The following is a 23134-nucleotide window of genomic DNA, read 5'->3' on the forward strand; positions in this document are numbered from 1 at the left end:
CCGACCCGAATGAGCCAATTTACTAGTATTGTTTTCAGAAGGTTAATAGACAAAAATCTGAAGCGTAAACATTTTACACCTTCCTGAACAAATATTTTTCACTAGCTTATCTATATTTATTGTTAAAAACAGACAACTGAAACATGTCTCATAACATGAAAGCACTCCAATATTTTTTTCAATTTTGTTCAAGTTACCAGCATCATTTAAACAGCTTTGGCAATCTTAACAAATCTTTGATAACATTGTATTTCCTATTTATTTACTATCATCTGGATCAACATCTGTAGTGAAAGTTTCATAATACAGGCAAAGACATTGAATAGACATGCAATACTTTGTGTGCTTTTAAAAATATGTTAAATGCTTTGTTAAACCAGGGACCTATACAAACAACTTGGTTGGTCACATAAAAAAAAACAACATAAACTATTGTTTTTCTTTGAATACAACTTGGCTGGTCACATACACAATAGAGCATAAATATTGTTTGTCTTTGAATACAACTTGGCTGGTGACATACAAAATGTGGCTGTTGACATGACTTTCTGGCTTTCCGCTTGAATTCTTGTGATGTGTCATTCTGCCATTTCGATCTGAACAAGGTCATTCATTTCCATCCGTCATAATATTCAAAGAGTCAGAGTAAGTGCTGACCAAACCAGGCTGTATGTAGAGACTAGCAGAACTAAATCAGTATTTATCTCTGAGCTTCTTAGGTTTGACTGGGGTCAATATGGTAACAACTGCTGCAACAGTCTGTGTTTCTGACTGGATGATTTGATTTCGTCAAAAGGCATCTAAAAAAAAGACTTGTTACTGTAATTGTCAGTTTTTCATTTTATTTTTGATACCGATGGAAAAAAAGAACACGCAGAGCACTTGGTATTTCAGAATGATACAGCTAATCTGATTTGAATCCATCGAGAAAATGATGGTCTTGAGACTTTTCATAAAATAATAATTAATAATAAATGATTTAATTGAAGTGTATTCTTTTTATTACCAAATCATTTGGATTGTGATTTGATGAATATACATTTTGCCATCGGAATCAAATGTTGTTTTTTTGAAGTAGTGAAAGGGTTTGCCACCATTCAACCACAATTTGCTTTTTTCTCAAAATTCCACATATGTCAAAGAAAACGAATTCAAAATACATAAGTAGGCAAGCTCAAAGTATGGAATGGAAAATATGTTTAGTTTAATCACACTAGAAACAATACTTTTCGAGTTTAGACTATGCATAAAAATCCAACAGCAGGATGTACGTATGGACGGACAAAGGTATATCTACATTCACCCACACATCTATGAACTTGGGGGCGTAAAAAAACATGCACATGACTTGGACACTCACCTGAGGTTCGCTCTGCATTTTGTTCACAGACTGAGGGTCCTTCACCATGGAGATTCCAGAATATCAAGATGATGACTGCTTCTGGTGCAAATGCTTCAAGAACAAACTCAACGCCTTGCTATCCGGGTTTCTGCAATTTAGTATGTCATGTATAAATTAAGAAAACAATTTTTAAGACTTTATAAGCATTCCATTAAAATTGTCAAGTATCAAAATGCGGGTTCAACCCTGGCAACACACTTGATACTCTCTCAAAAAGCCATTCATTAGCTTAAAAACAAACAAACTAGAGCTTTGTCACAGACGTGCGAATACTCCCATATGAAGAGGGGATGAAAGGTACTTGAAATAGGGAAAACCATGCTGAATGTGTAAAACGCACCCGTGATCCCTTGACCTAGTTTATGGCCCGGAATGGCCCATGTTCGAACATGGCCTAAAGGTCATCTAGATTAAGTTGCCGACCAAGTTTGTTGAAGAGGGGATGATAAGTACTTGAAAAAGAGAACAGACACCATACTGAATGTGAAAAACGCATTAAGTGACCCCGTGACCTAGTTTGTTTTTTCAGGAATTGCCAGTGTTTAATCATGGCCTAGAGATCATCTATATCAAACTTCTGACCAAGTTTGATGAAGATCGGAAGTAAACTTCGTCAATATGAGACCGAGAGCGGACACCATACTCAATGCATTAAATGCACTAAGTGACCCCATGACCTAGGTTTTGGCCTGGCATGGCCCATGTTCAAACTTGGCCTAGAGATCATCTAAATAAAACTTCAAACTAAGTTTGGTGAAGATTGGATGAAAATTACTTGAATCAAAGAGCTGACAACATGCTGAATGTTTAAAACGCACTAAGTGACACCGTGACCTATGTTTTGACCCGGCATGACCCATATATAAACACTTAATACGGACCGACTGACCGACAGACAGACCGACAGACATGTTCACCTAAACTAAAAGCTACGAACGTCACTGATCCCTCTTCGTAATTCAATGTTAGTTTTAAAACCATATTTACAGTTAATATGGAACCTGATTTTGTCAAGATTTAAAGAGTCAAATATGTTGGTACCTGCTGATAAATTGTTTCATGTTATTGTTGTTGTGGTTTTGAGTTTTAATGTAACTATAGATGTTAAATTTAAAATGCAAATTTGAGGGTTTAGCTTGAAACTTTTGCATTTTCTTCACATTTCTATATTATATACAGTAGTTTGTGGCTGAACCCACTTAGATTAGATAATCTGATCAATTAATTGAAGAACAGAAACCCCAGTTTGTATTGGATTTTAACTATTGGGTATTTGTGAAAGCAAAAGGTTGAGGCTATTACAACTGGGTCTCCTGAATGCTTTGTCACAGTGAACTCGTTTGCAACAACAGGGTTACTTACCTATTGAGATGCAGAGTTTGATAATGTGGACATCGCTACTGGGCTTGAACTTGTGAGTATAAGACCTCTGTGAACAGATAGAAAGACCTTAGGGCATCCCAGGAATGTGTCCCTGTAAACAAAATAATTTAATTGCATTCTGAAAATGCATCAATTATATAAGCAGTCCATCAATGTTGCTTGAGTAAAAAAATATTTAAGAAATAAATTATGTTTGAAGGATCTTGATACAAATGGGATAAAAACTAAACACTTGATACAAACATAGCCTTCTATAAATTGTACAGTTTATACAAACATTTTGTGTCCCTCTGGAACCAATATTTATTAAGTAACGTACAACACTAAAAAGGTGGGACGGACATAAGGAAGGATGAAAGGAAGGACTGGGAGAATTACAGACAAGGACACATGTGTATGCCCCCCACTGAGCCCTTTCAAGGCAATACAAATGGCGGCTATTATAAATATTTAACACTTACATAAATGATTTGTTTAAGTTAGCAGCCAGGATAGAGTTATATCAATATTAAACACACCAAACTGTTTAAATTGAAATTTTGAGTGAAACACTGCACATTATAAATAATTAATTACATTACCAACCTACCTAATTGACGAGGATATCTTGGCCACTGGCCAAGAAAGTATGGAGCCCCAGGTTCAGTGTGGCTCCACCCTGCGGGTAGGACTAGTTGAGCATTGGCCCCAAGGTCCTGGGCCAGGAAGTGTCACTGACCAGACAGCCTGTTGTTCAGCTAGGTACCGATCTATGATTGCATGGGTTCCTGTAGGAACAGGCTCTTAAAACAAAATCCAGAAATTTAAATAATTATTGAAAATAAATGAAGAAAAAAAAATGAAATGAGCTGAAGGCTTTTACATAATTATTTTTCTAAAATTAAATATAATTTAACAATTCTATTAAAGCAGATTTAAACTTTTGGTTCAGGGGCTGGATTTCGGTCGAAAATATACAAAACTTAATGCCCATGGGTGGTATTCCAGAAACATCTTAAGTCATTTCTTAAATATTTTCACTTAAGTTAAACAAGAGTGCCAAACTGTCACAAGATACGCCCGTTCGAAGGTTTTGGACACCATGCTCAATGCTTGAAAGTGTCCTCAAGACCTAGTTATTGACCCGGCATGACCCATATTTGAACTTGACCTAGATATCACTTAGATGTAACATCTGACTAAATTTGGTGAAGATCAGATGAAAACTACTTCAATTAAAGAGCGGACAACATGCTTAATGCTTGAAATGCACTATGTGACCTCGTTTTTGACCCGGCATGACCCATGTTCGAACTTGACCTACATATCATCTAGACACAACTTCTGACCAAATTAGGTGAAGATCAGATGAAAACTACTTCAATTAGAGAGCGGACACCATGCTAAATGCTTGAAATGCACTAAGTAACCTCGTGACCTAGTTTTTGACCCGGCATGACCCATATTTGAACTTGACCTACATATCATCTAGACACAACTTCTGACCAAATTTGGTGAAGATCGGATGAATACAATTTGAATTAGAGTCCGGACAAAGTGGCGCCGTTGAAAATGCACTAATTGACCCTATGACCTAGTTTTTGACCCGGCATGACCCATATTCGAACTTGGCCTATATATCAACTAGATGCAACTGCTGACCAAGTTTGGTGAAGATCGGATGAATACAATTTGAAATAGAGTCCGGACAAAGTGGCCCCTTTGAAAATGCACTTATTGACCCTATGACCTAGTTTTTGACCCGGCATGACCCATATTCGAACTTGGCCTAGATATCAACTAGATGCAACTGCTGACCAAGTTTGGTGAAGATCGGATGAATACAATTTGAAATAGAGTCCGGACAAAGTGGCCCCTTTGAAAATGCACTTATTGACCCTATGACCTAGTTTTTGACCCGGCATGACCCATATTCGAACTTGGCCTAGATATCAACTAGATGCAACTGCTGACCAAGTTTGGTGAAGATCGGATGAATACAATTTGAATTAGAGTCCGGACAAAGTGATGCCTTCCGCCCGCCGCCCGCCGCCCGCCGCCCGCCCGCCGCCCGCCGCCCGCCCGCCGCCCGCCGCCCGCCAAGGGGTTTCACATAATACGTCCCGTATTTTATACGGGCGTATAAAAATACAATGTTTTGTATTTCTTTACTCAATAAAGACATGCATGTTTTTTGGTAACTCTCAAATAACATTGACATAATGATGTTATTTTGATGTAATTTTCGATGCCTAACTATTGCAGTATGAAATAAAACACTGAAGACAAATTCCCAATTTAAGGATAAAAATAAAATTTAACTTAAGATGCTTCTGGAATACCACTCCTGACCTTCTTTTTTTAAAATTGATATCAGATTAAGTGCTATTTGCATTTTATTTACTAAGTGTGATCAATCTAAAAGCACATAATTCCCATTTGATGCTAGAAACTTTTCAGGCACATAAAATACTGATGTTAAGTGAAGTATACGAGCCTCATTCTGGGAAAATAGGGCTTAATGTATGTGCAGTCTGCACAGGCTAATCTGGGATGACACTTTAATAGGGCTTAATGTATGTGCAGTCTGCACAGGCTAATCTGGGATGACACTTTAATAGGACTTAATGTATGTGCAGTATGCACAGGCTAATCTGAGATGACACTTTAATAGGATTTAATGTATGTGCAGTCTGCACAGGCTAATCTGGGATGACAATTTAATAGAACTTAATGTATGTGCAGTCTGCACAGGCTAATCTGGGATGACAATTTAATAGGACTTAATGTAGGTGCAGTCTGCACAGGCTAATCTGCGATGACAATTTAATAGAACTTAATGTATGTGCAGTCTGCACAGGCTAATCTGGGATTACAATTTAAAAGGACTTAATGTAGGTGCAGTCTGCACAGGCTAATCTGGGATGACAATTTAAGCACATACATGAAGCCGCATATCCCAGAACACCGCTAAGATACTACTTATTGTTCTTGTTGCTGCTGCTGCGACTGGGCCATAGACAGAGATGGAGCGAGTCCTGACGCTGAAGTCGCCACCCCAAACCTGAGAATTGCCAAGAACAACTGTTGTTGAATGGCGTCAATCGCATACTGCTCTCCAGGCCTAAGGTTCACATTATTCGAGAACAACATATCGAGGTCAGTCACATTAACGGACGTGTCACGCAATGCCTGCTCTACCTGTTGGATCAGATCATTTCAGTTTGAGCGACTTGTCCGGCATAATTTGTCGACGCCCATCATCCAATTGTTGCTAAGGGACATCAATGCCGAGACGGAAGTCGAACTCACCAAGGCTCTGCTGTTGGAAGTGTTGATGTAGCCAACATGGGAGAAGATATTGATAGGAGGCTTGGTAGTCTGACGCAAGACGTCTTCGTGCTGAATTTCTTAAGCAATTGTAGTATTTGTTCAAGAAGGGGGTTGTCATCGACTTTCACTTCAATGACGTTTGTCATGTTTGCTAGTTAAGTTCACTGAAAAGGAAATGGAAAGTAAACTAAAACCGGATTGTTTAGTGACACATGAATAAGCCTTGCAACACCTTACCTTACAGACCTGTTTTTTAAATGCCAAACATTGTGCCTATAATTGATATTTATAATATTGCAATTAATTTTTCACTAATTAGAACTCAGAATAACGTAGTATCAATGTTTTACGCGCACCAACTTGAAATTGGAATTTTTTGTGTTTGTAGCAAGGTGTAATATTTATTCTTTTGTAAATCAAAAACAGGCATTACTTGAGCAATTTAGAATGTGAGACTGTACACCTTTTATTGTGTGACTATAGAACTTTAAATGTGAGACTTCATAATTTTAAATGTGATACTCAGCAATTTAAAATGTGAGACAACACAACTTTAAATGTTACAATCTACATTTTTAAATGTGAGTCTGCACACCTTTAAATGTGAAAGTTTATGACTTATACCTGAGCCTTAACAACTTTTAATGTGAGACAATATAACTGTATGGCATTTAATAAGAAACAATAGATGTGAGTTCAAAATAGTTATTAAACTTAGTGAAATAAGCAAACTAGAGCTTTGTCACAGACGTGACGAATACCCCCACATGCCGCATTGACACATAATATTTTGCATGTCATCTTCACAAAAAACAGCGGACACCATGCTCAATTATTAAAACGCGCTAAGTGACCCCTTGACCTAGTTTTTGACCCAGAAAGGCCCATGTTCTAACTTGGCCTTAAGATCATCTCCATAAAACTTCTGACCAAGTTTGGTGAAGATCGAATGTAAACTACTTGAATTAGAGAGCGGACACCATGCTGAAAGTTAAAAAATGCACAAAGTGACCTGGTGACCTAGTTTTAGGCCCGGAATGGCCCATGTTCTAACTTGGCCTAGAGATCATTAAGATAAAACTTGTGACCAAGTTTAGTGAGGATTGGATGAAAACTACTTAATTAGAGAGCGGACAACATGGTGAGGTTTAAAACTCACTAAGATACCCCGTGACATAGTTTTTGACCCGGCATGACCCATATTCAAACTTGACCTAGACATCATCTAGATACAACTTCTAACCAAGTTTGGTGAAGATTGGATGAAAACTACTTGAATTATAAAGCAGAAAACATTGTGATGTTCAAAACGCAGTAACTGACCAACTGACCATGTTTTTGACCTGGCATGACCCACATTCAAACTTGACCTAAACATTATCAAGATACAACTTCTGACCAATTTTGGTGAAGATTGGATAAAAACTATTTGAATTAGAGGGCGGACAACATGGTGAGGTTTAAAACACACTAAGTGACCCCGTGACCTAGTTTTTGACCCGGCTTGGCCCATGTTCGAACTTGACCTACACATCATCTAGTTACAACTTCTGACCAAGTGTGGTGAAGATCTGATTTAAACTACTTGAAATAGAGAGCGGACACCATGTTCAATGTGTAAAACGTATTAAGTGACCCTGTGACCTAGCTTTTTATCTGGTATGGCCCATGTTCGAACTTGGCCTTCAGATCATCTAGATAAAACTTCTGACCAAGTTTGGTGAAAATCGGATGAAAACTACTTGAATAAGAGAGAGGACACCATGCTGAATGTTAAAAAACGCACTAAGTGACCCCGTGACCTAGTTTTTGACCCGGCAAGGCCCATGTTTGAACTTTGCCTTAAGATCATCTAGATACAACTTCTAACCAAGTTTGGTGAAGATCGGATGAAAACTACTTGAATAAGAGAGCGGACATCATGCTGAATGTTTAAAACGCACTAAGTGACACCGTGACCTAGTTTTTGACCCGGCAAGGCCCATGTTCGAAGTTAGCCTAGGCATCATGTAGATGCAAGTTCTGACCAAGTTTAGTGAAGATCGGATGAAAACTTAATACGGACCAACAGACAGACCGACAGACAAGTTCACTTCTATAAACCCCCTAAACTTCGTTTGTGGGTGTATAATTAAGCCAGTTATTCTGATAAAAAACTTTAACATGTTCTATAACTAGGGGCTAGCTCTGTGCAGAGTTTATTTTTACCATTTTCGGATTGGAAATCATAGTGTTTTGAATTAAATTGGGAAAATGGTTGTAGTTTTTGCTAAACATAATTTAAAAAATTGAGAATAAGTGCTATCAAGATAAATTGCACTAAGGTTCAACTTATAGAGCTGCATAAGGAAACAAACTCAATTTGTAACCTATTAAAACATTGTTTCGGGTCAAACCTTGAATTGAGAACTATAGCCAGTAATTATGGAAAAAATAAACTGTTTAAGATTACGTATGGGACTCAATTTTGGCCCCAATTTCGACAAATGAATAACACTGTATGATCTCACCTGAAGCTCAAGAAGCTGAGCTGATATGCTGGCCTAGCTGATATTGCCAAAGGCTGAATTTGAGTTTTGATTAACTCAATGTTGCAATCAAAACATTCTTTTTCTTCCGGGAAACCATGAATTGAGAACTTTAGCCAGTAATCATGGATATAGACTTTATGAGATAAGAATGGGGCTGAATTTCGGCCTCAATTTCAACAAAATAATTAACACTGTAAGGTCTCACCTGAAGTTCAAGAAGCTGAGATGACATGCTGGCCTTGCTGATATTGCTAAGAGACGAGTTTGAGTTTTGATTTCTTCAGGTTGAGAGTCGAAGGGCGTATTGGACCGCACAACGAAACTGCTGTTATTTTTCAAAGCCTTCTCTTGCATCAATTCAATGCGAGGCCTTTTGGACTCGGAGTGCTGAGTGCTCATAACAGAAACTAGACGTGTTCACTTTAAGCACCTTGTTCAAAATAGTGGGCGTAATTTGCGTCTGTTGCACACCCCATGGATGTATGGATCTCTTAGTGTTTACAACAAAGTCATTACTGCCTTTCTGTGTCAGCATGGAAATATCTTGCTCTGGGTGTTCACAACCAAGTCATTACTGCCTTTCTGTGTCAGCATGGGTGTATTGTGTTCTGTGTTCACAGCCAAGTCATACTGCCTTTCTGTGTCAGCATGGATGTATTGTGCTCTGGGTGTTCACAACCAAGTCATTACTGCCTTTCTGTGTCAGCATGGATGTATTGTGCTCTGGGTGTTCACAACCAAGTCATTACTGCCTTTCTTTGTCAGCATGGATGTATCGTGCTCTGGGTATTGATAACCAAGTCATTATTGCCTTTCTGTGTCAGTAACATTGCCAAAAGTCCGTTCTATTATGATATTTTGGCCGCTGAGAGGACAATCTGGGGCAGTCCGCAACCCTACTGTTGTCCAAACTATCAACAGCAGATGTATCCCACTAGGAAAGCTTACGCTTTTATTGTTCCTTGATTTTCTTCCGTTCAATTTCTGTTTGTCCCATAAAGATTGGAACAACTAATCGAAATTTTTATTCTTCATGATATTTGTTGTGATGTCCAACAGCAACAACTGACTGTTAGCGTTACCATAACTACTGCTATAACTGTTTGTGTCTGTAACACTCGTCCCTTTCAGGCCCACGCAGAACTCTAGCTTAACAAAACTACCCAGGCTTATGTTTGGAAAACGTGACGTGGGCATTGCGTTTGTTCAGAACAGAATCATGCTCAGAATTTGCTGCAGAACGGAGTTGTTCAACGATGCTGACTTTTTGAGGCAGGCGGTCAAGGTAGAGGAGCTAGAAGTCAAGGGAGGGGAAGGGTCGTTCTGGACTGGGGCTCCTGCAGGCGGGACTGGTGCGGTTGCTGGGCCAACTCGATATCAATGCTGGTGCTCTGCTGAAAACAACAACAACACAGTGGGTGATAGGAACTTGTTGCAAATTATTTTACAATCTATCACAAATTATGCCTCTTGACTGGCTGGGAAGGTTTTCAACAACATGAATTTCTAATCTGGCATTTTATTGGTTCCTTGTCCTTAATAGCATGAAGATAAATACAATTAAGTCATTTTGTATAAAAACAAGAAAAGTGTTGGCTTATGCTATACTTATCTGTTCATTTATATCTATTTTTACTCCATTTTCAGAGATGTATTTTCATAAGCCAATATGCGGATCACTAATGTCAGAAAGTGTCGTCCCAGATTAGCATGTGAAATTCACATAAGCTAATAAGGGAGGGTACTTTCTGACTAGACTGGATTTTCATAAAGAGGATTATTTGTTCAATGAAAAATACCTTTAAGAGGAAAGTGTTGTCCATGATTAGCCTGTGTGGGCTGCACAGGCTAATCTGTGACAACAATTTAAGCACATGCATTAGGCCCCATTTTTCCACATCACAGCTTATTTCTCTATTAGCCAATTTTTTGCTGCATAACAAAAAGAAGGAAAACCATCTGGTTAAACATTTAATATTTTTTTATTGTACTTATTCTATTAATCAGGTCTACGCTGCTGACCAAGGCCTTTTTTCCAGACGCTAGGCATAAATGGGTTAATAGTCCTTGTAAATTTAACTTAAATGGGAAATTTGTTAGCTTTTGGGGTAATACCGTGAATTCTTTTTCTCAGCAAAGTAAGAAAATAGATATGTTTACGAGCACCTGCGGAAACATGTAAACTTCCTCACTCCACTGAAAACAATAATTGACTGTCTTACCCCAAAAGCAAACAAATGTTCCTTTTGAATATTCGCAATAATGGCATCAGTTATATCAGAAGTCAATCAATGTTGTTTGATTAAAAATATATTTAAGAAATAAAGTATGTTTGATGGATCTTCATACAAATGAGATATAAACTAAACACTTGATACAAACATTATATGTCCCTTTGGGACTTAAATAAGGATGAAAGGAAGGACAGGGAAAATTACATACAAGGACAAATTTGTATGCTTCCACTCCCATCAAGCCCTTTCAAGGCAATACAAATGGCAGCTATTATAAATAGTTTACAATTACATAAATGATTTGTTTTAGTTAGCAGTACGAATAGAGTTTTATAAATATTAAACACACACAAACTATTTTTATTGACATTTGGAGTTAAACACTACAAATTATACATGGTAAATTAAATTACCAACGCACCTTATTGATGAGGTAGTCTTGGCCCCTGGCCAAGAAAGTATGGAGCCCCGGATTCAGAGTGGCTTCATCCTGTGGGTAGTACTATTTGAACATTTGTCCAAAGGTCCTGGACCAGGAGGAACAGGCTCTTAAAACAAAATGCAGGAATAAAATTAAATATTGAAAATAAATGAAGAAAACAATTTTTAAATGTGCTGAATGCATTTAAATATTTTTTTACTCAAATTAAAGAGAATTCAACAAATTCGATTTAAGCAGATATTTTAATTATGCAAGGAGAAACTTTTGGTTCAGGGTTTGAATTTTGGCCCAAAAATAGACAAAACTATGTTCTGACCTTCTATGACTAAAATTGATATCAGATCAACTTTTATTTATTATTTATTTTCCAAGTTTGATCAATTTAAAAACGAATAATTCACATTTGATGTTAGGAGCTTTTCTTCAATCAGGCAGAAAAAGGACTGATGTTAAGTGAACTATATGAGCCTCATTCTTGGAAAATAGGACATGATGTATGTGCAGCCTGCACAGGCTAACCTGGGATGACACTTTAATAGGACTTAATGTATGTGCAGTCTGCACAGGCTAATCTGAGATGACACTTTAATAGGACTTAATGTATGTGCAGTCTGCACAGGCTAATATGAGATGACACTTTCACAGGACTTAATGTATGTGCAGTCTGCACAGGCTAATCTGAGATGACACTTTAATAGGTCTTAATGTATGTGCAGTCTGCACAGGCTTATCTGGGTTGACACTTTAATAGGACTTAATATATGAGCAATCTGCACAGGATATTCTGGGATGACACTTTAAGCACATACATGAAGCCCCGTACTCCAGAGCACCGCTCAGATACTACTTGTTGTTCTTATTGCTGCTGCTGCTGCTGCTTTGACTGGGCCATAGACAGAGATGGAGCGAGTCCCGTCGCCAAAGTTGCCACCTCAAACCCGGGAATTCTCAACAACAACTGTTGTTAAATGGCGTAAATCCCATACTAACATAAGGTTAACATTATTCGAGAGCAACTTATCGAGGTCAGTCGCAATAAGGGACAAGTCACGCAACACCTGCTCTATCTGTTGGATCAGATTGTTTCTGTGTAAGCGACTCGTCTAGAACAATTTGTCAATTCCCAGCATTGAATTGTTGCTAAGCAACATCGATGCTGGGATGGAAGTCGAACTCGCCAAGGCTCCGCTGTAAGAAGTGTTGATGAAGCCAACATGGGAGAAGATGTTTGGAGGCTTGCTACTCTGACGCAAGACGTTTTTGTGCTGAATTACTTAAGCGAAGGGGTCAGGATTAACATCGACTTTCACTTCAACAATGTTTTTATCTTGGCGGCTTATAGTGTTTGCTGAAAAGAAAATAGAAAGTAAACTAAAACCCGATTGGTTTAGACTTAGTGACAAATAAATTTGCCCTGCAACAAAATACTAAACACACCTGCTCTTCAATGCCAAACGTTGCGTCTATAAGGCCACGACTTTTTTTTTTATTGGTTTACAAAAATTATTTTGAAAATGGTCCATCGGGCGGTCGAAAAAAAAAAAAAAAAAAAAAACATCATTGGAAAAAAAAGTTAATGCTAATAACATCAGAACAAAGACAACATATCTTTTATAACCTTAACACAGAGACAAAAAATCAAATTATGCAATGAAACACATCTATATCTTCAAATGAAATGAGTCCTAACAGCACCTTATGTAACATCAGGCAATTTTAAACACTCCATTACATGACATGCGTTCTTCTCCCATTAAAACGAAAAACTGCACTTCATTTCCATAATTGGATGCGCACCATTACGCAATGCGATGCCCGTTGCATAAATCTTATATAAGATAAACTACTCATACACAAATTACCCGGTATGTGTTTGCTCTTACTCGACTTATGAGATCGTACATGAAAAAAAAAATCGAGGTAGATCGATCCATGCGTCGTCGCGGTAATGTTTGTCAAAGTTGTTGTAGTCATGAAAACTCGTTGATTTACAACGCAAAACGTCTTATTTGAACTGACGCGAATTAATTTAATCATATTTGTCAACTTCGCTTTTGCTTTATTTTGATAATTTAATCCAAAGTTTAATGTTAGCAAGAGTTTTTTTTAGTGGAATTGTAAACAAGGAGTCAGTTCAAGTCTTCCGAAAATGTGCAGTCTGTGTGAATTGACAGTTTGACGTCATCAAAGGAAAGCCGCTTTCTGTCGGAAGCAATAAAGCGACAAATTTCGCGCCGAAAAAATTGGCTTCCTTTGTCTAGCAATCAACATGCCGTGTGTTTGTTTCTCAATTGCAATCCTCCAATTTAATAAAAGCACGTGCATAGCTCCGCCTTCGAATCTTTTGCAGAGAACGGAGGCGGAGTTTAACGGTTAATTGAGCTAGTGTTTTACACAAGTTGAGTTCCGATTTGCCGAAATTACTCGGCCCTAAGCATTGAAACGACAAATACATTTATCAATGATTTTCCGAGATATACCGATTTGTTCCGATTTCCAAACTTTCTGTACAGTTCCTATAAACTATGGCGGACGTGTTTACAAAATTCCTAAACACATATATCGTAAATAATGGCAGTGTTTTATTGGATTATTTATACTTATTATCAAATACTATCGGGTTTGTTTAATATAATTAACATGTTAAACAATATAGTTGCGTCACAGACACGGAAATAAATTTTGATGGGGTCGACATTTGACTGACGCTGATTTTCTTATTGTCTGTAATTTTTACCCGAAATAAATTTTGAGAAGTGCCCATAAAAGGACTGGTACATAATGTGTCACATTGAAAAATATCCCGATCTCTGCAATATATGTGAACCAATCGTTGATTGTACTTACTTGATTTTATTCGCAACCGTACTCAAACCGGATCGTTTTTTTCGCTCATTTTGAAGTGCGGTCGGGAATAAAATATTTAAAAAAAAGACGATTTTCCGATTTTATTTTTTTTCCCATTTTCCAAAAATTAGGGTCGGTGGTTTTGTAAACCAAGAAATATAAAAGTCGTGGCCTAATTGATATTTAGAATATTGCAATTATTGTTTTACCAATAAGAACTCAGAATAGCGTTGTATCAATATGTTATGCCCAAAAAACTTAATATTAAAATTTTTGGGTTTAAAACCACAAAAAATACATAGTAAAGTACAGTTCATAGCAATGTGTAATTCTTTTTTTAACAAGAGATGTGTTTGTCAGAAACACAATGCCCCTATTGCGCTGCTTTGATTATATATTTTTGTTTTTTATTATAACCCTTTACAAATACTACTTCCCTTGTAAAAATGATCTGTACCTGCCAAATGCTAAATATAAATTATCTCCCTTTTAAGCGTGTTACTTCCATTGGATTTGTTTTTACCTTTAATCTTGAAGGATGACTTTGACCTTTCACTACTTAAATTTTGCAACTCCATAAGATACACTTGCATGCCAAATATCAAATTGCGATTTTTAATATTGCAAAAGTTATGGCCTATGTTAAAGTTTTCAGACGGACGGACTGCCATACAGTTTAACTGCTATTTTGCCACCCTACCGGGGGCATAAAAATAAATAAAAAAAACAGGCATGACTTCAGTAATTTTAAGTGCGAGACTGTCCCCCTTAATAGTTTTGACTAAAACAATGTGAGAATTAACAACTTAAAATGTATGACTATATAATTTTAAATGTGATTCTCTGCAACTTTAACTGTAAAACAATACAACTTTTAACATGACACTAAACAACTTAAAATATGAGACTGTACACATTTAAATGTGCATAACTTATTACGCAAGACTAAACAACTTTAAAGGATAGACAATACAACAAATCATAAGACACGATACTGTAAGTATATGAGTACTTGATCACACATGTTTTACCTATGGATTAGACAGAAATGCAAAAACAGATGAAAGTCTATGGTGAATTAAGTATATGATACTCTGTCTTGCTACCAGGGGCCATTATACTAGTAATTATAGCCTATTCTGGTTAAATCTATTATATGTACGTGATATTGAATCGATACTAGTTGATGTCTACATTTTATGCCATTGTTTTTGTAAGACAGACCTTAGATGTAAACTTTAGTCACTGGCGTTGAAAGTGTGTGCATAAGGATATGAAAGCAGTGCATAATAGTGATTTTGTCTTTGCAAACATCAGGTTTCTAATTTAAATAAAAATCTTAATCAGTTATACGTGAACACAAATATTTAACAATTTATAATTTTTGATGTGTATTTTAATTGTACTAAGTTTCAACTTATAGGGCTTAATAAGGCAAGTAACTCATTGTTGCAACCTATCAAACACTTTTTTTGGCAAATATTGCATAGTAAATTTTAACCAGTAAATATTTATAAAAAAACTTTTTGAGGAATGGGGCTGAATTTAGGCCCAATCTTTGACACAATTAATAACACTGTACGGTCTCACCTGAAGCTCAGAAGCTGAGCTGATATGCTGGCCTCGTGGATATTGTTAAGGGCCGAGTTTGAGTTCTGATTAACTTCAGGTTGAGAGTCGAAGAGCTACTGGACCATACAACAAAACTGGGGTCATGTTTTCAAGCCTTCTTTAGTCTCAATTCAATGCAATGCCCTTTTGGCTCGGAGTGCAAAGTGCTCGTAACAAAACCGGATGTGTTTACTTTTAGCAACTTGTTTTCAATAATGGGCGGAATTCGCGTCTGAGGCGCACCACATAAATAAATTGTGCGCTGAGGACAGTCCGTAACGCTACTACTGTCCTAACTATTTACAGCAGAAACACTTCTGAATGAATCGTTTCGATTGTTCCTTGATTTGCTCTCGTTCCTTGCTGAATATATAGATGTCTCATGGTTCAAACAGAAATCTCAAATCTAAATTCAAGCACTTTTCAAGGACTTTCCAAGACCAAATATTCATTTTCAAATCCGTAAACTGTTCGTTAGTTTCCTTTAAATAAAATGCCTTTTCCATTTACTTGGATTGGTCTTTCTTGTTTAAACTTTCATCAAAAGACACTGAGTACTGAGACACTGAGTACTGAGACACTGAGTACTGTCCACTAATTAAGTTATAGAACTATCAAGTACAGTTTTGAAATGTTCAGCTAGCCCCAAAACAGCCACATAATTATGCTTTGCTATGGTACTGTCATGGAACACAACCTGAAAAAACTTTGTAATGTTTTTATTGGAATTAAAGGATGGTTGTGTGCAAACGGTATAAATACCCAAAATACTTTCGCGTTCAACATATCATTTTTTTAAACGAATTTGTCTATGGATGTCTGCGAGTTTGATACTACAGCTGAAAGTTGCGAAGGTCCTGGAATTTGAATCTTCTATCTGCACACTCTCTGCATGTGGCTGTGCCTTCCTGGTTCGACACAGATGGGCTGTTGTTTTTTAAGTCTGTTTTAGATTTAACAGTTTTAACAATAGTACCTTTCTGTTTAACAAAAAACACATCCCAGGAACCCTGTTTGCTTCTCAATTTCATGTTTTCTTTGAGGGTTTTCACTGTCTTGTGGCTTTTCAAAGCGCTTTCCTCCATACCCCGGACATCAATAGTCTTCATACAGACCCAACAATGTGCTAATCGAATGTCATTTGTTTTCTGTACCCAGGAATATTCAGTTAACCACCCTGGTTTGAAACGACACTTCCCCATTGCTGCGTTTTCACTCGCGAAAATTGATCACAATGGAGAACCTCTGACGTAGCACACATAATCTGTGACGTGTACACATAACATTTCGTACTCAATATTGTACGAAACTTATATTTCGTACTCAACTTTTTGCGCGAAGGAATCTATGATACATTTTCGTAATATTTCCCATAAGAACGATTTAAGTTTGTAATTAAAGCCATGATAAAAGTAATTTTGAGCAGAAATAAACATTTTCAAGGCTTTTTTACATGAACTAAGCACTTTTCAAGCACTGTTTTAAGGCCAACCTTTGTTCAAGGGCTTTTCAAGCCTAAGACTCGTTTTCAAGCACTTTTCAAGCCCTGTGCGAACCCTGTGTCTTATAAAGAATGAAACAAATTATTCAACATTTAATTCTTTGTGAGATTCTTCATGATGTCCACAGCGAGAACTAACTGTTAGCGTTAACTGTTTGCGTTACCATATGTACTGCTATAACGTCTCGCTTCTGTAACACTCATCCCACTCGGGCACTAGAGCTAAACAAAACTACTCGGGCTTGCTTGGGGAAATCTCGACGCGGACATTTTGGTTGTTCATAACAGCGCATGAAAACTTGACGTGCTGGGGATTTATTGCAGAACAGACTGTGTAACGATGCTGACCCTTTGTGGCCAGAGGTCCAGTGGGAGGAGCTAGGGATCAGGGGAGGGAAAGGATGGTTCTGTATTGGGGCTCCTGCAGGCCGGACTTGTGCTGTTGCTTGGCCAACTCGATATCAATGCTGGTGCTCTCCTGAAAACAACAACACTAGAGTGGGGGATATGAACTTGTAATACATTTTTATATTACAATGTATAATACACTACATATATGCCTCTTGATTGGATGTGAAGGTTTTCAACAGCAAAACATAATTATCTGAATTTCTAATTTGGCATTTCATTGGTGTCTTGTCCTAAATAGCAATTAATGAAAATTAATGCAATTAAACCATTTCATATTAAAACATTAAACGTGTTGGCTAATGCTTTAATAACCTGTAAATTCATAATTATTATTCTTACTTAACTTTCAGTGTAATTTTATAAGCCAATTTGCCGCTCATCAATATAAGAAGCTTTCGTCCCAGATTAGCATGTGAAATCAACATAAGCAAATCAGGGAGGACATTTTCTGACGATACTGGATGTTCACAAAAGAAGATACTTATTTTCAACAAAACATACCTTTAAAGAGGTAATTGTTGTCCCTAAGTAGCCTGTGTGGACTGCACAGGCTAATCTGGGACTACAATCTAAGCACATGCATTAAGCTCTATTTTTTCACAGCGTGGCTCATTGATGTTTTTAGCCAGTTTTTCCTGCATAACAACAAAAACAAAAGGAAAATCATCTTGATGCAATCCGCTAAAGAACTTCCAAGATTTGGCTCCGTACGAATGGATGGACGAAAAGACGGACGGACGGACAACGCCAAAACAATATCCCTCCACCTATGGCGGGGGATAATAATAAATGGGAGGCAACAACTTCATATTTATGTATTCCCAAAGTAACAAAAACACACACACCATTTTTACCATGCCTTTACAGGTCTTTGGTGTTAAACTCTGTTTAAATTCACACTAGACAACAATTCCAAAGTAAACCATCATGTCATAAAAGTTGTAAGACATATTACAAATTAATAAATATGAAACAATTTAATGGCAACAACTCACTGCTGGTACATATTGACAGTTCTCTCCCTTGTTAGTGTAAGCTAAATTTATTAAAGGCCACAATATACTTAATGATTTCCCTATATAATTCAATGTAAACGCGACAACTTAAAGAGAAAATAAATGCAACATTTTGAACATAGAGACCACCATAACGATACTTTTTCTGAAAGTTCATTCTAAGCTGAATCGATTTAAGCAATAAAAAAGATATGTCATGTTAAACCAAACATTTACTTTACTCAAATCAAACTCTACTTCTTTTGCGCCTTAAATTTTGCGGCCATTTTCTAGTGCAATGTAACTGTTTTCAGGTCAAACTTGTACTTTAGTCTCTAACTTTATCATATGTCAGGGATTAAATACTGAGCACCTTTCTTTCCCTTCCAATATATCCAAGAGATAAGTCAGAACACCAGTCTAAAGTGTAAAACATGGCTTCGAGTAAAATATGATTTTTTAAGTCAGTACAGCCCTACATGAAACGATTATTTAGTATAATGTAACCTATAAGACAACCTGAACTGTTTAAAACGCAAAAAATATGCACTTCCTTATCATTTTTCATCTATCCTCAATGTGCATGCCAAACTTCAGATTGATCCTTTACGTAAAAATGTTTGAACAATGAAAATTATTATAATAATGCCTGATAAGACATATGGCTTCCATTGTCGGTGCTTAAATTTATAAAGGGCTTTCAAGAGCAAATAATATTAACTTATATAACAGAATACAGTAAATATACTGTAAACTTCTTTTATGCTATATCGAAGAATAAATATAATATTATTAAAATGTGTTTGGGCTTCTTTCAGTGCGAATTTGTGAGTTTAGATGTGCTCAATACGAGATTCTGTACTTTTTATTATCCCCTGCCATAGGCGGAGGGATACTGTTTTGCGTTGTCTGTCAGTCCTTCCGTCCGTCCGTCTTTCCGTCCGTCCGCCCGTCTGTCCGGAGCCATATCTTGTAAGTGCTTTGGCGGATTTCATTGAAACTTGGTATGAGTATGCATATGGATAAGAGGATGATCCACGCCAAATGGCATTGTACACCATCAGTTAATAATAGAGTTATGGCCCTTTGTATCTTGAAAATGCTTTTTGTGTGTCCGGAGCCATATTTTTGAAGTGCTTTGGCCTATTTTATTGAAATATGAAATGAGAATATATATGGATAAGAGGATGATGCACGCCAAATGGCAATGTACACCATCTGTTCATAACGGAGTTTTGGCCCTTTGTATCTTGAAACATTGTTGTTTTGAGTGTCAAATATAATACTTTTGTGTCCAGAAGCATATTGGCGTGTGCTATCAATTCAACGAATTTGCTTGTTTTAATTATTTTCCCATACAAATTTTCCAATTTAATTATTTTTCTTTACACTTTTCAATACTCGTTAATTCCATGAAACAAAACGCATTTATTCCATGAAACTAACAAGAACGCATAATATCCTGTGAAAAAATGGTGGTTTTATGTAAATCATGCTCCTTTGTTACGGGGCCTGTTTTGACTAAAAAAAAAAACACTGTATACTCAATGAAAACTTAACACCTCCTCGCAATAAGACTCTATACGGCATTAGATGGAATAGATTCCAATCAAATAGGCTTAATTAAATATCTTACAGCTTTACAAAAACTCAAGGCCTGCATGGGGATGACAGAAATTATTGCGGTGTTGTGTTTTTGAGGTGTCTGTATGGGTAAGTTATAAAGAATCGAGCTGGAAAAGGGTTTGAGTTATTGATCATCAAGTAAAATAAGTTGTACTGAAAACACGATATACACAAGAATAGACGCCATTTTACCTTCTGTGAAATCATATCATATCATTCTCGTACACTTCACTTATTTATACACTGCAAAAACACTATTATTCGCGGGACATTATTTTTTATTGATTTTAAGGGTTAAACGATCCACAAATTAAATACAAACACACTGGAAAATAACTTACACAAATTCCATATTTATTGTTTCCAAACTGAGAAAGTCATGCATTAACTACCACGTCCATGAAAGTCTTTTTTTAAACCACGAAATAACATGCGGACGAATATATATGATTTTACAATAAACAAACAATTTAAAAGGATATTTTACCTTATGTAAATTCATACCATTCTTTGCCACCTCATCATAATAAACAGGAAATACACAAGCAGGGCTTTTCCTTGAGTATTCATGGGTCTGTTTAACGGACCAATACCCAAAGCGTGTTATATGCTGTTCCTTATGAAAATTATATCTCAATTATGTTTCAATTAGATCTAACAAAGTTTATAACTATTATAATAGGATTTTATTCCTATAATTTGAAGTATAATTAAAACTTATATTAAATGTGTTTTTCCCAAATCAATGGACTTTTAGCACAAAACAAATTCAAAATCCCAAAATTGCATTTTTTCCCAAAGTGGCCAAGAAAAGGCCTGACAAAGCGTCTCTTTTACCTTCTGCGTCATGCTTGTCCCCCACATCCTCAGCATCGTTGTCCCGACCCAGCAGCAAATAAAGCAGCAGAATAGCTTGATGTATTTCTTGTATGTATATTTAGGACTCACCCACACTGATATAAATTTAATAACAATCAATAAGACATGTTCAACATCATAAAATATGGCAAATTAATAAATCTCACATCAAGTGTAACCTTTCTGTAAACGTTGCGTAACGAAATGTCATGTATATTATGTATTTTGGCGCAATTGTATATCGCATGGTAAAGTACGACGTCATGACGTCATTTCCTGTCATATTTGACGTTGTAAAACATTTACTTTATTGGTGTATACAACAGTTATAACTATGTAGTGAATTCGTATTTGTAAACTTTGATAAAGCCCGTTTGGGCGAAATATTAATAAAAGAGTGTTTTTACTATGAAATATGTATATCTTTATCCCTACTGGATATAAAACTGAGTTGCGTAAAATATCAATATATACTCCTCCAAAGATAACTTAAACAATTTCATATTTTATTAAAAAAGTATTCATCCATATACATTTCTTACATGGCATGGTGTTTATAGAAATGAAAGTCTAAAAATAGCCTCAGTTGCTATGTACATGTGCATATATGTAGAAATATTAAATTTTCAGTTGAAATGCTTTGTTTTTTCATGCAAAGTTTACAAGAACTAAATGTTAGGACCATTATGACACAAATGTTATGACAACATAACATAATATGCATTACATCTTATGTTCCAACAAAAACCCTCACATTGTATAATCAGATAACAATATGTGCACATAAATTATTTGTATCTTTAACTACACAAACAATGTTGTATTGTAACATCACACACTACTATGTTCGTATGCTAAACAACACATTGTCATTGAAATACTAATCACTAATAACAACAACTAATACATACATGTACACACTATTCCACTCTGAACACCAGGATGTTGTCCCCCAGCTGTCCCACAATGATGGATGATGTTATGCTGCTGTAGCAGACTGACCATGGGAACTTCACTCCATCCTTCTGAGTAGCAAGAGTAGCCAGCTTACTCTGCCCCTCCCAGCCCACCTGTAGTACAGTGTCGGACCGGCTACCACAGACCAGCACCTGGCCTGCAGGGGTCACATGTAGACCCACTGGGCGCCATAGTGCTGGGTCTGTGTATGTAGCCAGGAGTGTGCCATCCCTGGCCAGGGTGAGAAGCTCGTCCTGCCAGTAGCTGGTGATGTACAGCCTGTCTCCTGTGGGACTCACAGCACACTTGAATACTGCAAAACAGAGTAACATCAAGATATTGAATTACTGTAATTGTTAAATAATCTTATTAAACATACTGCAGTGATATTGTATTACACATATGTTGTTATAAAGAGGCCTTTACACATCTAAAATATATGCATACATTTCAATGATTCAATAGTTAAGCGTGACATTAAACTTCAGTAGCAGAGCTATTTAGTTAACGTTTGACATGTTGAAATGCGACTGGTGAGTAAGATATGAATTAGAGCAAAATTACACAGATGGAAACAATTACACATACTTAAACAATTGCTCAGTTCAATCAACAGGTAAACATATTGTACATGTACAATCATTTAACAACCACAAAATTAAGACAGGGTCAGAAAGTGTCTCTTTCCCAGGAACTCAGTTTCTATTTATAGACATGTCATGTAGTGACAGTCAAAGTACTTCATTACTCATGTTTATAAATCAATAATTCTGAATCTTGTTTTGGCTACAATGCACTGTAGCATTCAAAGGGCACATATGAATTATATAACAAATATTTTATAATACATCAGCGGGTTTTCTGCTATTACATCTGAATTTTATTTTATTATCATCTCACAAAGTATATAACTATAATTTATAAGATTTTTTTTCAAAATAATAAGATAATGGCCTAATGGGTCAATATTTGTTGATTAAAACAAGATGTGTTTGTGAAACACAATGTCCCCCTATATGATGTT

General features: G+C 36.6%; 1 protein-coding gene and 1 long non-coding RNA gene across 3 annotated transcripts in view; both read right to left on the reverse strand.

Moving 5' to 3' along the window:
* Window positions 1-427: 427 nt before the first annotated feature.
* LOC127863650 (uncharacterized) lies at window positions 428-18994 on the reverse strand. Of its 2 annotated transcripts, XR_008041136.1 has the most exons (11): window positions 18176-18994; window positions 17612-17741; window positions 12114-12652; window positions 11284-11410; window positions 9260-10022; window positions 9059-9143; window positions 5747-6261; window positions 3375-3567; window positions 2765-2876; window positions 1361-1490; window positions 428-800 (listed from the first exon to the last, which is right to left on the reverse strand). It is a non-coding gene; the product is annotated as an uncharacterized LOC127863650 (long non-coding RNA). The 2 variants fall into 2 exon arrangements; XR_008041137.1 differs by lacking the exons at window positions 9059-9143; window positions 9260-10022; window positions 11284-11410; ... (1 more) ...; window positions 17612-17741; window positions 18176-18994 and adding an exon at window positions 8834-8951.
* Window positions 18995-21836: 2842 nt separating this feature from the next.
* LOC127863609 (uncharacterized) overlaps window positions 21837-23134 on the reverse strand; it is a 33735-nt gene continuing 32437 nt past the window's right edge. The window contains exon 3 of the mRNA XM_052403211.1: window positions 21837-22423. Within this exon, the coding sequence (XP_052259171.1) occupies window positions 22074-22423 (350 nt within the window). The 3' untranslated portion in view covers window positions 21837-22073. The remainder of the gene's footprint in view (window positions 22424-23134) is intronic.

Source organism: Dreissena polymorpha, chromosome 1, assembly GCF_020536995.1.
Source record: "Dreissena polymorpha isolate Duluth1 chromosome 1, UMN_Dpol_1.0, whole genome shotgun sequence".
Taxonomy (NCBI): domain Eukaryota; kingdom Metazoa; phylum Mollusca; class Bivalvia; order Myida; family Dreissenidae; genus Dreissena; species Dreissena polymorpha.